Raw genomic sequence first — 15,167 nt, forward strand, 5'->3', positions numbered from 1 at the left:
ATGTTGACCAGGATGGTCAACATGGTGAAACCCCGTCTCCACTAAAAATACAAAAAATTAGCTGGGCATGGTGGCGCGTGCCTGTAATCCCAGCTACTCAGGAGGCTGAGGCAGGAGAATTGCCTGAACCCAGGAGGCGGAGGTTGCGGTGAGCCAAGATCGCGCCATTGCACTCCAGCCTGGGTAACATGAGTGAAACTCCGTCTCAAAAAAAAAAAAAATACACAGTCAGAGAAAAGATAATGAATAGGAATAAAGATCACCTGCAAGATATAGAAAATTACCTTACAGAATAGGGGGAAATACTTGCAAGCTATTAACCTGACAGCAAATGAAACAATCAACAAAGGGAAGAGACAACTGACAGAATGGGAGAATATATTTGCAAGCTATCTATCTGACGAGAGATTAATACCAGAATATATAAGCTCAAACAACTCAGCCAAAAGAAAAGAAAAACAATCTGATTTAAAAATGGGTAAAAGGGCCAGGCATGGTGGCTCGCACCTGTAATCCCAACACTTTGGGAAGCCAAGTCAGGTGGAGCATATGAGGTCAGGAGTTCGAGACCAGCCTAGCCAACATTATAAAACACTGTCCTTACTGAAAGTATAAAAATTACCTGGACATGATGATGGGCACCTGTAATCCTGGCTACTAGGGAGGCTGAGGCAGGAGAATCACTTGAACCCGAGAGGTGCAGGTTGCAGTGAGCTGAAATCATGCCATCGCACCCCAGCCTGGGCAACAAGAGTGAAAACTCCATCTCAAAAAAAAAAAGATTAAAATATCTGAATAGAAGTTTCTTAAAAGAGGACATACAAATGGATAACAGGTATATGAAAAAATACTTGGCATTACTGATTATCAGAGAAATGCAAGTCAAAACCACAAAGGGATGTCATCTTACCCCAGTTAAAGTGGCTTTTGTCAAAAGACAGGGAATGACAGATGCTGGTGAGGATATGGAGAAAGATGAACTGAAAAACACTATTCAGGGTCCCATTCTCTCTGAGCTGAGTTCTCTATGTTCTCCAAACTAATACGTTAAGTAAATCTTTTTTAGTATATTAAAGTCAGGGCCTACAGAAGGTCTCATCTTAACACATTGGCAGAATAGTCATTATTAATATAGCATTTGTTTTTAATAAAGAGTCCAGAAAAGTTTCCTTTTCTGAAATTTACTTTTTCTCTCCCCCATATAATGTTTGAAATAAATTTCTGCAGATTAAGGCCTACATCTCCAGTTTGCTAATTAATCTAAGGATGGTCTCAGGAATCTGTGTTTTAAAAGAAAACACGCTCGGGTGCAGTGGCTCACACCTGTAATCACAGCCCTTTGGGAGGCTGAGGCAGGCAGATCATGAGGTCAGGAGATGGAGATCATCCTGGCCAACATGGTGAAACTCCGTCTCTACTAAAAATACAAAAATTAGCCAGACATGGTGGCGTGTGCCTATAGTCCTAGCTACTCAGGAGGCTAAGGCAGGAAAATTGTTTGAACCCAGCATTTGAAGGCTGCAGTGAGCCAATATTGCACCACTGCACTCCAGCCTGGGTGACAGTACAAGACTCTGTCTCAAAAAAAAAAAAAGAATTCAACAAGTGACTACTGATCAATCAGGCTTAATTCAACAAGTGACTACTGATCAATCAGGCTTAGAAACTACTGGATTGGGGTAGGGGTAGTTTCTGACACCACCTTTTAAAAACAGATAAAATCTTAATAAAACCTAAATAAATAAATAATTTATCTTTTCATACCTTTACTCAGACTTCACCAAGGTGTATATACGCAGATTTTATCAAAAGTCTTAGCAGAATACTTTTTCCCATGCCATTATCTGCTGTCTCTCACTACTACAGTTGATCTTTTCACTCTCTAAAGGAAAGTAGGGTATTATGGAGCTAGTTTTATTAGGAGACTACTATGTGCCAGACATTTTGCAAGGGCTCACTATTTAATTCTCATGGATGATAAAAATGAGGTTAGAGGTGGTTACTAACTTGCTCAAGGATGTAGCTAATAATTAGTAGGACTGAGGTTTGTGCTTGGCTTTAAAACAAGGGTATTTTTCTTTTTTAACATATTTGTATAAATTTAAAGGATACAAGTGCAGTTTTGTTAAATGGATATATTGAGTAGGGATAAATTCTGAGCTTTTAGCATAACCTAACCATCACTCAAGTAGTATACATGACACCCATTAATTAATTTCTCATCCTCAACTCCTTCCCATCCCCTACCCTTCTGAGTCTCCAGTGACCATTATTCCACACTCTGTCCATGTGTACACATTATTTGGCTCTTACTTATAAGTGAGAACATGCAGTATTTGACTTGTTTCTGTGTTGTTTCACTTAACAACATGGATGGCCTCCAGTTCCATCCATTTTGATGCAAAAGACATGATTCTATTCTCTGTTATGGCTGAATAGTATTCCATTGTGTGTGTGTATTTGTGTCTGTGTGTGTATTTACCACATTTTATTCAGTCATCCATTGATGGACGCTAAGGTTGATTCCATATATTTGCTATTGTGAATAGTGCTACAATAAACATTTGAGTACAAGTATCTTTTTAATATGATTACTTTTCCTGTGGGTGTTTACCCAGTAGTTGGATTGCTGGATTGAATGGCAGTTCTATTTTTTGTTCTTTGGGAAATCTCCATACTATTTTCCATAGAGATTGTACTAATTTGCATTCCCACCAACAGTGTATAAGCATTCCCTTTTCTCCACTTACTCATCAACATCTATTATTTTTTGGCTTTTTAATAATAGCCATTCTATTGGCATAAGATAATATCTTGTTGTGGCTTTAATTTACATTTCTCTGATGATTAATGATGTTGAGCATTTTTTCATATGCTTGTTGGTTATTTGTGGGTTTTCTTTTAAGAAATATCCATTCATGTCTTTTACCAGTTTTTTAATGGGGCTATTTAGTATTTTGTTATTGATTTTGTTATTGTTGTTTTTGAGTTGTTTGAGTTCCTTGTAAATCCTGGTTATTAGTCTTTGTAGGATTCATAGTTTGCAACAATTTTCCCCCAATCTGCAGGTTGCCTGTTTACCTTTTTGATTATTTCCTTTGCCATGTAGAAGCTTTTTATTTTAATATAGTTCCATATGTCTGTTTTTGTTTTTGTTGCTTATGCTTTCAAGGTCTTATTATGAATTCTTTGCCTAGACAAATGTCAAGAAGAGTTTTCCCTAGGTTTTCTAACAGAATTTTTACCATTTCAGATAACAAATTTAAGTCCTTGTCTTTATCTGATTTTTTACACGATGAGAGACAAGGGTTCAGGTTCATTCTTCTACATATGGCAATCCAATTTCCCCAACACCGTTTATTGAAAAAGATGTCTTTTCCCCAGTGTATGTTCTTGTCAGCATTGTCAAAGATCAGTTGGCTATAGATATAACTGGGTTATATATTTCTGGATTCTCTATTCTTTTACTAGGTGTCTGTTTTTATGCCACTACCATGCTGTTTTGATTATTATAGCCTTGCAATATAATTTGAGGTCAAGAAATGTGCTCTCTCTAGCTTTGTTCTTTTTGCTTAGGATTGCTTCTGCTATTCAAGCTGTTGTTGTTGTAGTTGTTGTTCCATATGAATTTTAGGATGTTTTTTTCTCATTCTGTGAAAAACAATGTTGGCATTTTGATAGAAATTGCATTGAATCTGTAGATTATTTTGGTAGTATTCTCATTTTTATTATATTCTTCTGATTCATGAACATGAAGTGTTTTTCGATTAGTTTGTGTCACCTGCAATTTCTTTCATCAGTGTTTTGTAGTTTTTCTTCTTCCACCTCCTTGGTTAACTATATTCCTAGGTATTTTATTTTATTTTTTTTTATTTTATTTTTTATTTTTTATTTTTTTTTAGCTATTGTGTAAATGGGATTATCTTCTTTTTTTTTTTTTTGAGACGGAGTTTCACTCATGTTACCCAGACTGGTGTGCAATGGCGCGATCTCGGTTCACCACAACCTCCGCCCCCTGGGTTCAGGCAATTCTCCTGCCTCAGCCTCCTGAGTAGCTGGGATTACAGGCACGCACCACCATGCCCAGCTAATTTTTTGTATTTTTAGTAGAGACGGGGTTTCACCGTGTTGACCAGGATGGTCTCGATCTCTTGACCTCGTGATCCACCCGCCTCGGCCTCCCAAAGTGCTGGGATTACAGGCTTGAGCCACCGCGCCCGGCCGGGATTACCTTCTTGATTTGGTTTTCAGCTTGATTGTTATTGGTGTATAGAAATGACACTCATTTCTGACTGTTGATTTTGTATTCTGAAACCTTCCTGAATTCAATTATCAAGGCTAAGTATTTTTTTGGAGGACCCGTTAGGGTTTTCTAGGTTTAAGATCATATTGTCAGTGAACAGAAATAATTTGACTTCCTCTTTTCCAACTTGGTTGCCTTTTATTTCTTTCTTTTGCCTGATTGCTCTGGCTAGGACTTGCAGCACTAAATTGAATAGGAGTGGTGAAAGTGGGCACTCTTATCTTATTCCAGTTCATAGGGGAATTGTTTTCAACTCTTCCCCATTCAATATGATATTTTCCATAGGTTTGTTGCATATGGCCTTTATTATTTTGAGGTATGTTTTTCCTACTATTCCTAGTTTATTGAGAGCTTTTATCATGAGGGGATGTTCAATTTCATCAAATCATTTTTCTACATCTATTGAAATGATTATGTAATTTTTGTCTTTAATTTTGTTTATGTAATGAATCACATTTATTTGAGCCATCCTTCTATATGTTGTATATGTTGAACCATCCTTGCATCCCTGGAATACAACCCACTTGGTCATGGTGTGTTATGTTTTTGATGTGCTGGTGGATTCAGTGTGCCAGGATTTTTGTTGAGGATTTTGCATCTATCTTCACCAGGGATATTGGTGTATAGTTTTTGTTTGTTTGTTTGTTTGTGCTCTTGTCAGATTTTGGTGTCAGAGTAATACTGGCTTCATGAAGTGAGCTAGGGAGAATTCTCTCCTGCTCAATTTTTTGGGAACAGTTTCAACAAAATTGGAACCAGTTCTTCTTTGTATGTTTGGTAGAATTTGTGAGTACAACTTGACCTAGGCTTTTGTGTGTGTGGAGGATTTTTGTTATTGGTCTTTTCAGGACATCTAGTTCTTCATGGTTCAGTCTTATGAGGTTCTGTATTTCCAGGAATTTATCCATTTCCTCTAGGTTTTCTAGTTTGTGAGTGTATGGTAGAGTCTGATGATCTTTTGTATTTCTGTGTTATCAGATACAATGTTTTCTTCATTTCTCATTATGCTTATTTAGATATTCTTTCTTCTTGGTTAGTCTATATAGCAATTTATCAACTTATTTGTCTTTTCAAAGAACTGAGTTTTCAATTCACTAATCCTTTTATTTAGTTTGGTCTCCATATCATTTCATTTTACTCTGATCTTTGTTATTTATTTTCTTCTGCTAGCTTTGGGTTTTTTTTTTTTTTCTTGTTTTTCTAGTTCCTGGAAGTACAATGTTAGGGTATTAATTTGTAATCTTTCTATTTTGTTGTTGTTGTTGTTGTTGTTGTTTTGATGTAGGCATTTGATGCTGTAAACCTCCCTTTTAGCACTGCTTTGGCTGTATCCCAGAGGTTTTGGTATATTCTGTCTCCATTTTCATTTGCTTCCATTTTTAAAAAATTCTTTCTTAATTGTGTCATTGACCCAAAGATTATTCAGGAGTGTGTTAATTTCATGTATTTGTATAGTTTTGAGAATTCCTCTTGATGTTGATTTCCAGTTTTATTCCATTGTGTTCTGAGAAAATACTTGATGTGATTTCAATTTTTTCCAAATTTATTGAGGCTAGTTTTGTGACCTAACATATGGTCTATTTGGGAGAGTGTTTCATGTGCTGATGAGAAGAATGTATATTCTAAGGTGTTGGATAGAATGTTCTATCAGCGTCTACTAGGTCTATTTGGTCTAAAGTCCAGTTTAACTCCTGTGTTTCTTTCTTGATTTTCTCTCTCAGTGATCTGTCTAGTGCTGTGACTGGGGTGTTCAAGTCTCCCAATATTATTGTATTGTTGTCTATGTCTTTCTTTAGTTTTAGTAACATTTGTTTTATGAATCTGGGTACTCCAGTGTTGAATACATGTGTATTTAATATTATTATATCATTTTGTTGAATTGATATCATTCTTTATCATTAGGTAATGACCTTTGTCTTTTTTTTACTGTTTTTGATTTAAAGTTGGTTTAATTTTTTATAAGTATAGCTACTTCTACTTGCTTTTGGTTTTCATTTTCATAGAATATCATTTTCCACCCCTTTATCTTTTTTTTTTTTTTTTTTTTTTTTTTGTCTTTCGAGATGGGGTCTTGCTCTGTCATTCAGGCTGGAGTGCAGTGGCATGATCTTGGCTCACTGCAGCGTCCACCTCCCAGGTTCAAACAATTCTCCTGCCTCCTGAGTAGCTGGGATTACAGGTGCACACCATCATACCTGGCTAATGTTTGTATTTTTAGTAGAGATGGATTTTCTCCATGTTGGTCAGGCTGGTCTTGAACTCCCGACCTCATGATCCTCCTGCCTCAGCCTCCCAAAGTGCTGGGATTATAGGCATTACCCACCACACCCTTTGTCTTTAGTCTATGTGTCTTTACCAGTAAGTTGAGTTTCTTGTAGGCAGCATATAGTTGGTTCATTTTAAAAATCTATTCTGCTTATCTATATCTTTTAAGTGGAGTATTTAATTCACTTACATTTAAGGTTAATATTGATACATGAGATTTTCTTCTGTAAAGATGTTATCACTAGTTGTTTTATGGATTCTTTGTTGCTTCATTTTTTTTCTTCTGTGTCTTTGTGATTTGGCTCTGTTTTGTTTTTCTTTATGCTATGCTACCTCTAGGCTTGTAGAACAACTAAGGTTATCCTTAATAATTTCTACTGGCCCATTTGTTCCTAGATTTATTTGCCTCTTTATCCTTGGGCATAAGCAGAAAGATTTTTTTTTTAAATGCATTATCCACTGGCATATAGTATATCTCCATTTTAACAAAATCATGACCATCTTTTCCTAACTAGAAGATTTTTTACTGGTGAGTCACCCCTTGCAAGTGTGTTTTTTACTAATTTTACTAATTGACTTACACTGTAATTTTTTTTTTTGAGACAAGGTCTTGCTCTGTCACCCAGGCTGGTGTACAGTGGCACTATTTTGGCTCACTGAAGCCATGAACTCCTGGGCTCAAGTGATCCTCTAGCCTCAACCTCCCAAGTAGCTGGGACTAGAAGTGTGTGCCACTATACCCAGCTAATTTTTAAATTTTTTATAGAGAAGAGGTCTCACTGTGTTGCACAGACTGGTCTCAAATTCCTGGGCTCAAGTAATTTCCTGCTTTAGCCTCCAAAAGTGCTGGGATTAAAGGCATGAACCACTGTTCTGGCTGACTTATACCAGAATCTAATTAGTAACCATTCTTCACTTAGATCAATTATAAATTTATTTCTAATACACAATTTAAGAGTTACTCAGCGCAACCTTATTTATATTAGGAATTTTTTTCTCCCCAAAATATCACATACTCTTTGACCTTAGTTTCCTTTTATCTAAAATGATGGGGTTTCTAAGTTTCCCTCTATCTTTAATATTCAGTGAAGTTTGTCATTTAGTATACAAGTGGCCAACAAACATGAAAAGAAAGTTCAGTACCACTAATCATCCGAGAAGTACAAATCAAATGCACAATGAGATATCATTTCACACCAGTCAGAATGGCAGTTATTTAAAAGTCAAAAAATAAGAGATGCTGGTAAGGTTGTGGAGAAAAGAGAACACTTATACACTGTTGGTAGGAATGTAAATTAGTTCAACTACTCTGGAAAACAGTTTGGAGATTTCTCAGAGAACTTGGAACTACCATTCAACCTAGCAATTCCATTACTGAGTATATACCCAAAGGTAAATATATTGTTCTACCAAAAAGACATGCATTTGTGTGCTAATTGAAGCATTATTCACAATAGCAAAGACATTAAATCAGCCAAGGTGCCCATCAGTGGTGAATTGGATAAATAAGATGTGGTACACATATATTATGGAATACTATGCAGCCATAAACAAGAACAAAATCATGTCCTTTCTAGCAACATGAATGCAGCTGGAGACCATTATTCTGAGCAAATTAATGCAGGAACAGAAAATCAAATACCACATGTTCTCACTTATAAGTGGAGCGAAACATTGGGTACATGTGATCATAAAGATGGGAATAATAGATACTGAGACTACTAGACAGGGGAGAGAGGGAGGAGGGCAAGAGTTGAAAAACTCTCTGTTGAGTACTGTGCTTACTACGTGGGTGATGGGATGATTCATACCCCATGCAATATACTCATGTAGTAAACGTGCACATGTGTCATTTGAATCTAAAATAAAAGTTGAAATTATTTTTTTTAAAGTTTGTCATTTGGGGCACATATTTCCATATGAAGAATATTAGAATGGGTATTAGGCTTCCATGCTAGTTTATAAACGCTCCTGAACAAGTAGTGTACATAAAATATAGTCCAACTAGAATGTTATTCAACTATGTCTAATCACAATTTATAATATAGCCCTGAAGCAACTCCTACCCCACTTTTCTACCCTATCCTCCAGCAGTTTGTGGAAGGACAAGAGGCTGTATTAGATAGATTAAATCCGAGTGTCAGAAATTCCACATTAACATGAAAGTGGCTTAATCTGCACAACATCTAGATTTCTCCTGCCCAGTATGGTAGCTACTAGCTATTTTTGCTATTTAAATTTAAATTAGTTAAATAAAATTAAAAATTTCTTCAGTCACATTAACTACATTTCAAATGCTCAAAAGCCACATGTAACTAATGGTTACCTTATTGGACAGAGCAGATATAGAACATTTTATTATTATAGAAAATTTGGGGCAGTACTAATCTAGCACTGAACCTCCCTATGCCTTCTTCTTACTGCAATGAAGACAGCATATTGTACTTTTATGTCATTGTGTTTAGTTCTCTTGTGAGTACGAATAAGTTCAAATTGGATTAGTTTGCAGTAGCCATATCAATTTTAATAAAAAATTTTCTTTACCTGAGTTGGAAAACTTTGTTTTGATAGCTTTTAATGTTTGGTAGTGGTGTTTTGTGATGAAAACAAATTATTCATCTTTGGTGTCTGTAGAGATAACTTTGAAAAAATGCTTTGTAGGCAGCTGAGATTCTACTACAGAATGGAGCAAACCCTAATCAAAAAGATAAAAAACAGAAGAGTGCTTTGGATGAAGCAGATGATGAAAAAATGAAAGACTTACTAAAATCTTATGGTGCTATTCAGACCAATAATAGAGATGAGAGTGATGGTATAGTCAATGGTATGTATGTCAATATTGCTACTATTTTAGATAGAGATATATCTCTGCTTAGGAAAATCTTCTGATTTGTTGTATAAATTGTTTCATAAGTGGGATAGATGTGTTCTACGTTCATTAAACTCTTCAAAAGCCATTATTTATTTTTAGAAATTAGCATTTAAAAATATAGTTTAATTTATAGGTTATATGATCCTATTAGATGTTGAAATGAAACCTATAGCATTCATCAAACAAACATAAATCTCCCTAACATTGGGTTTGGGATAGAGATGTAATTGAAGCCATGCAGATCAGTTTATTTGTAGTAGGGCTGGAAAAAGGTGACATTATGCTGAAGATTTTGTGACTAAGATTTCATCACTTCAAAATTTGTAATGATTCATACATCAATTGGATTAATGCCAATTTTTAAAGAATCTAGTATTCTGGTATACTAATTTGTTAAAGGAAAAATACTTGTATATGTGTAATATATATAACAGTGAAAAGATTTTTTCAAGGAAATGTACAATCAGGCAAAATTTTATGAACCATTTTTAGCAATACTTTATATTTTATTAAGTATTGAGGTGAAGGAATTGTTCTTCCTTTTCCCTCATGCTCAAACCTTGACTCATAGAAGAAGATACTCAGAAATATATTTATATTCTCGCCATGAGAGAGAATGCTGGGGAAAGCAACTGTGTCACACACTTATCCCCTAGCCTACCAACATCCTTACCAACTGTTGATTTTCAAAGAAGAATTACTGATATAACTGGTCAGAGTGAAGGATATTCGTTGTGTTATATTTCACCAGTGGGCTAGATCATGGAGAGGTCAAAGTCAAGAGTGATATTAATTTCGTCATTTCATTGCCTTTTACCATATAGTAAGTCCATATGGTCAAGGCCTTTCTTAGAGGCCCAGCCATTTCGCTGTCCCTCTTCACAGCTATACCTGAAAGTTCCCATGATTTAGATTGCTCAGCTTATCAGGGAAGCCTTGCATTTGGAGTTGTTGATAAATCTATTATAAAGTGATAGATCTATTCTCAAATATCTATTGTTTCTTGCTTCCTTGATCAGGTACCCCAGAAGGATGAAGAATATAGGGTACAATGATAATACAGAGAAAGGGAATCCAGAATAGGAGTGGGGCCCAAGAGAACTTTACAGAGGCAATTAGTCAAGTCTTAGTGCTTAAGAACATGGACTTTGGAGTCAGATGAGATCTGGTTTCAGTTCTAGCTATGAAATTGGGCAACTTCCTGAACCTTTCTCAGCATCACTTTCCTCTTCTGTAAAATGGATAGAATAAACTACCTACTTTACAGGTTCATATGAAGATTAAATAAGATGATTTATGGAAAGTTTTTGGCACCCAGCATGTGACAAGTGCTCAGTAAATTTAGCCATAAATAGTCAATGATGATGATGTGTGCTGTTTAAGATATTATAATATTTGTAGACTTGATGTATCCTTCCTATCCCCGTCACATTAAAGCTCAAAAATGAAGCTATGTTTTTACACATTCTTATTATATTTTCTAATTTTACTTTTTAAAGAAAAAATTCCTGCTGTTCGGTCTAAAAGACATAAACAGTGTTTTTGTGATGATGGCAAACCTGTTGATTCACCTTCCCTCTCATACCAAGAAAGATCAAGAGAAAGCCTTTCTGCAGTGAGTAAAGTTAAAATTACTTCATTCTTCATCTTAGAAAATGCCATTCTTTGAGCTAGCCAGTTAGTTATTGGCTAATGGCAGTACTGTCCATTTTAATGATACAAGGATTGAAATTTTTTATCGTAAAAGATAAGATAGCTAACAGAATGGGCCCAGAAGTTATGCTGTGTGGTTAACTTTTAATTACCTGCTTTGAATACAGAACTATGGAGTAGTTGCTGTCCTTTAAACCTAGTTTGAGTTCTTTGGCTACTTCTTGTCCATAGACACTGCCACTGTCATAAATGCTTCTTCACTCACTTCCATAAGTGTCTAGGAGATACAAGATGTAGAAAAGATTCTGAAATCCAAACAGAGAAGAGGATTAAGGAACCTAGTTTAGCTGTCCTCGATGCCTTATGGTTTATAGTAATATAATTTGCTTTAAAACCCACCATGGGAAGGTAGCTTTTGAAAAAAGAACATAGCAGTTGCTTAATAAAATATACATTGATTGATGGATGTTCTTGGTTTGACAAAAACACAAAGCTTAAATAGACACAAAATCTTAACCAAGGTAGCATCCTCAATGAAACATTATTTTGGATAAGTCTTGGCCCATGGTGTCCAAGACTGAGTACATCCACAGTATGAGCAAAGTAGAAAGGAAGGTTGGCACCAAAAGATGTTTTCTTTATCCTTATCTGTGGATAGAGCTTAGCCTGGGCACAAGTTCTGGCCTTTTGTTTGCTTTTATAACCATAAATCGTCCACTGTATAAAGTGGTAAACCTTAGTGGGGTTTTTTTTGCTTGTTTTTTTATATTTGTATTTTATAGTTTCACTGTGATGCATTTAATAAATGACAGTAGAAAGATTGGTTTACCAAATAAGTAGATGATTTTGTTACATACTTTTTTTTATATCTTTTGTTGGAACCAAAGTAAAATTTCAGGGCAACGTACTTCAAAAGGCTTAGAGGACCTACATGTTTTAGAAATGAATGTGTATTGAGAATAAGGATAGGTAATATGAGTCAATCCATCAGTCACTGTTAATGGAGTGATAGCTGTGATCCTACAATGTCAAACCATATACAAATATAAAAGGCATGTGCCTGCCTACAAGATCTCATTGTCCTGATGAGGAAATATAATATATATGATATTATTGTATTAGTGTTAAATTATGTAGCACTGAAATTCTTAATTCTGAGAAAAGGGAAGTCAGCATGGATTAGATAGGTCAGAAATTTCCTGTATGAGATGGGTTTTATATGATAATATTCACTATTTAGGGAGTTCTTTCTTTGTGCTGAAATTGTCCTTAGCATTTTAATGTGTTATACAATTCAGGCACAGAGAGGATAAGTAACTTGCTAGAGTCACACAGATAGGAAGAGGTGAAGCCAGTATTTACACCCTGGGAGTGTGGTTCCAGAGCCCACTCCACAATTCACTTTTATAAGAAAGAGAAGGATCAGAGCAGAGTGAATTGAAAGCATTCCAGGCAGGAAGATTAGTATTGACAAGGGCATGTAAGAATGGTATTAAGTCCCCTTTGTGAGTTTTTGAAAGCATTGTGTTTTGTATTTCTAAGATTATGTATAAGATTTTAATCATATACAATGAGAGTCATATGGCCTTAAAGTGAACTTGTTATATATATGTGCTTTCAATATTATGTGCTGATTTGTTTACTTTTTCTCTTACACCTATAATTTCAACAGAAGTTAGTGAGAAATTATGATTTATTATATGATTGCTACTTTTACATTCTATTTTCCAGGAGATCTATATAATTCAAAATATACTTGTTTGCTTTTGTTCAAATCTGCAACATTTATATAGTTAAGCTTATACAAAGTATGAGTACATTTTGAGCACAATGAGGAATGAGCATTTTTAGGAATACTTTCTTTAGTATTTTATTTACTCTGTGTTTGTCAATGACATATCAGAGAGCATATCTACCCCTTTGTAATGAAGTTTCAAATATTTTTATCTGATAGCATCAGACCCTCAGTGCCATTCTACAAGATATAGAAGAAAAACAAGAAAATTTATTAGAGTTTGAAATAAGAAACCCTGAAGATGCAGGTAAATATAGACTCATACTCAAATATATTTTCAGATACCCAAGGTCATCTTCTTCTTAAGGTATATGTTTATTTCAAAGCTTAAGATAGCTGAAAAAGTGGTCTATTTTTACTCAAGAGGATTTAAAATGCTAGGAATTATTAATATCATTAAAAGTAGACTTAAAAAGTAAATCTAAAGTAGACTTTTAATGATAGCTAAAAGACTTATTTTATCATAATGCAAACTAGTAGTTTGTTATTAGATAAAAATACTTCTATATGCAAAGTGTTGCTAATTTGAGAGACATTCAGAACCATCATCAGAGATAAGCTACTACCAGTGATATGTTTAGATAATCCTATGACAGAAAACGTAAGATTGTGACTGGAGATGAGATTATGTTACCATGTGGCTTGTCAGCTTCACCCAGCTATGGTAATCCTTAAAAGTAGATCAGAAATAGTGCAGCGGAAGGTGGTGCAGCAGTGACACAAGGAAAGCAAATCTTCATACTTTCAGAAGAGCACATATAACAGGTGGATGTCTTACTGCAAAGATATCTTCCTGTTTTCAAAACACTAAAGATTCAAAATAACAAATTAGACTCTGATCCCTTACCTAATAATCTTAATTTCTCAAACTTCAGTGAATATGTGCAAGCCCTTGATGACTCACATATATATTTTTTGAGTTATGATTTATAAGGTGGAAAGTAGTTCCTGATAAGTTCAGATCTGAATGTAAAAGTTAGTTAAAAGTAGTAGCTAAGGCCGAGTGCCATGGCTCAAGCCTGTAATCTTAGCACTTTGGGAGGCTGAGGCAGGCGGATTGCCTGAGCTCAGGAGTTTGCCACCAGCCTGGGCTACACGGTGAAACCCTGTCTCTACTAAAAAAAATACAAAAAATTAGCCAGGCGTGGCAGCGTGCACCTGTAGTTCCAGTTGCTCAGGAGGCTGAGGCAGGAGAATTGCTTGAACCTGGGAGGTGGAGGTTGTAGTGAGCCGAAATTGTGCCACTGCACTCCATCCTGGGTGACAGAGCAAGACTCTGTCTCAAAAAAATAAAAAGTAGGAGCTAAAAGTAAAGTACCTCATCAACCTTTTGTGTAGCAGGATATAATTGTTTATCTCTTGTCCTAACTCATGTTTGTATAGCCTTTAAAAAAATCATCTCTTTTAAAATTTTACACATTCTACTTTTCATTCTGACCTAACGTGGTGCATGTTATGTTTTGAGGAAACTAATATTAAATAATTCATACCCGCAACAAAAATGTACAGTTAATATATTTATTTTATTTACTACATGTAATGTCTTTTGCATCCAAGATGATTATTCCAAGTCTATAATTTTTTCATTATGAAAGACATACAGATATACTTGGAGAAATAACAAAGAGAAAAATGCTAAAATTAGCTACTGCCCCACCACAATATTTTGTTGTTTTGTTTCCAAGTCCCTCTCCCCACATTTTTTTTAAAGAACATAGTAATACAATTAGATCTCAATAAAACTGTTAAAAACATAGTTTTGATCATGCTAGATATGGTATTTTTGCATTCTTTTTTCCCATAGTCTTCATTCTTAGTGTTCAATAAATGTTCAACAAAAAGGGAAAAATTAATTACTTCCACAGTTTCCTAAATTTTTCCCTTTTTGTTGAACATTTGGATGATTTCGAAGTTTTTGCTGTTCTACAATATGTAGCTTTTTCTGGACTTATTATCTTCTCAGGAAAGATTAACAGAGTTGTAACTGTTGGATCAAATTATATAAGCATTTTAAAGTCTTGATTTATATTGATAAATTCTATTTTATATGTGTAGTACTAATTTTCAATTTGGAAGTGAAAATACTGGTGCTGCTAGCAGTGTACACGTTAGTGTCTTTGTGTACACTGCTGGTAGCAACAGTATTTTCATTTTAAATAACCTTACTAGTTTAATAAGAAAAATATGCCTTATATTTTCATTTGCCATGTTGCTTATTAGTGGTACTTTTTCATTAGTTTTATTCCCTATTTTAAGAACTGACTGTTTCTATTCTTTGT

General features: G+C 35.0%; 1 protein-coding gene across 2 annotated transcripts in view; it reads left to right on the top strand.

Annotated features, from left to right (window-relative positions):
- Positions 1-15,167, top strand: part of ANKRD31 (ankyrin repeat domain 31) — a 188,232-nt gene that overhangs the window by 132,185 nt on the left and 40,880 nt on the right. For both annotated transcript variants that reach the window (XM_032278213.1, XM_032278203.1), the window contains 3 exons: positions 9,230-9,392; positions 10,940-11,055; positions 13,048-13,135. In XM_032278213.1, the coding sequence (XP_032134104.1) occupies positions 9,230-9,392; positions 10,940-11,055; positions 13,048-13,135 (367 nt within the window). The remainder of the gene's footprint in view (positions 1-9,229; positions 9,393-10,939; positions 11,056-13,047; positions 13,136-15,167) is intronic.

This window comes from Sapajus apella, unplaced genomic scaffold, assembly GCF_009761245.1.
Source record: "Sapajus apella isolate SASKATOON/1434 unplaced genomic scaffold, GSC_monkey_1.0 scaffold1, whole genome shotgun sequence".
Taxonomy (NCBI): Eukaryota; Metazoa; Chordata; class Mammalia; order Primates; family Cebidae; genus Sapajus; species Sapajus apella.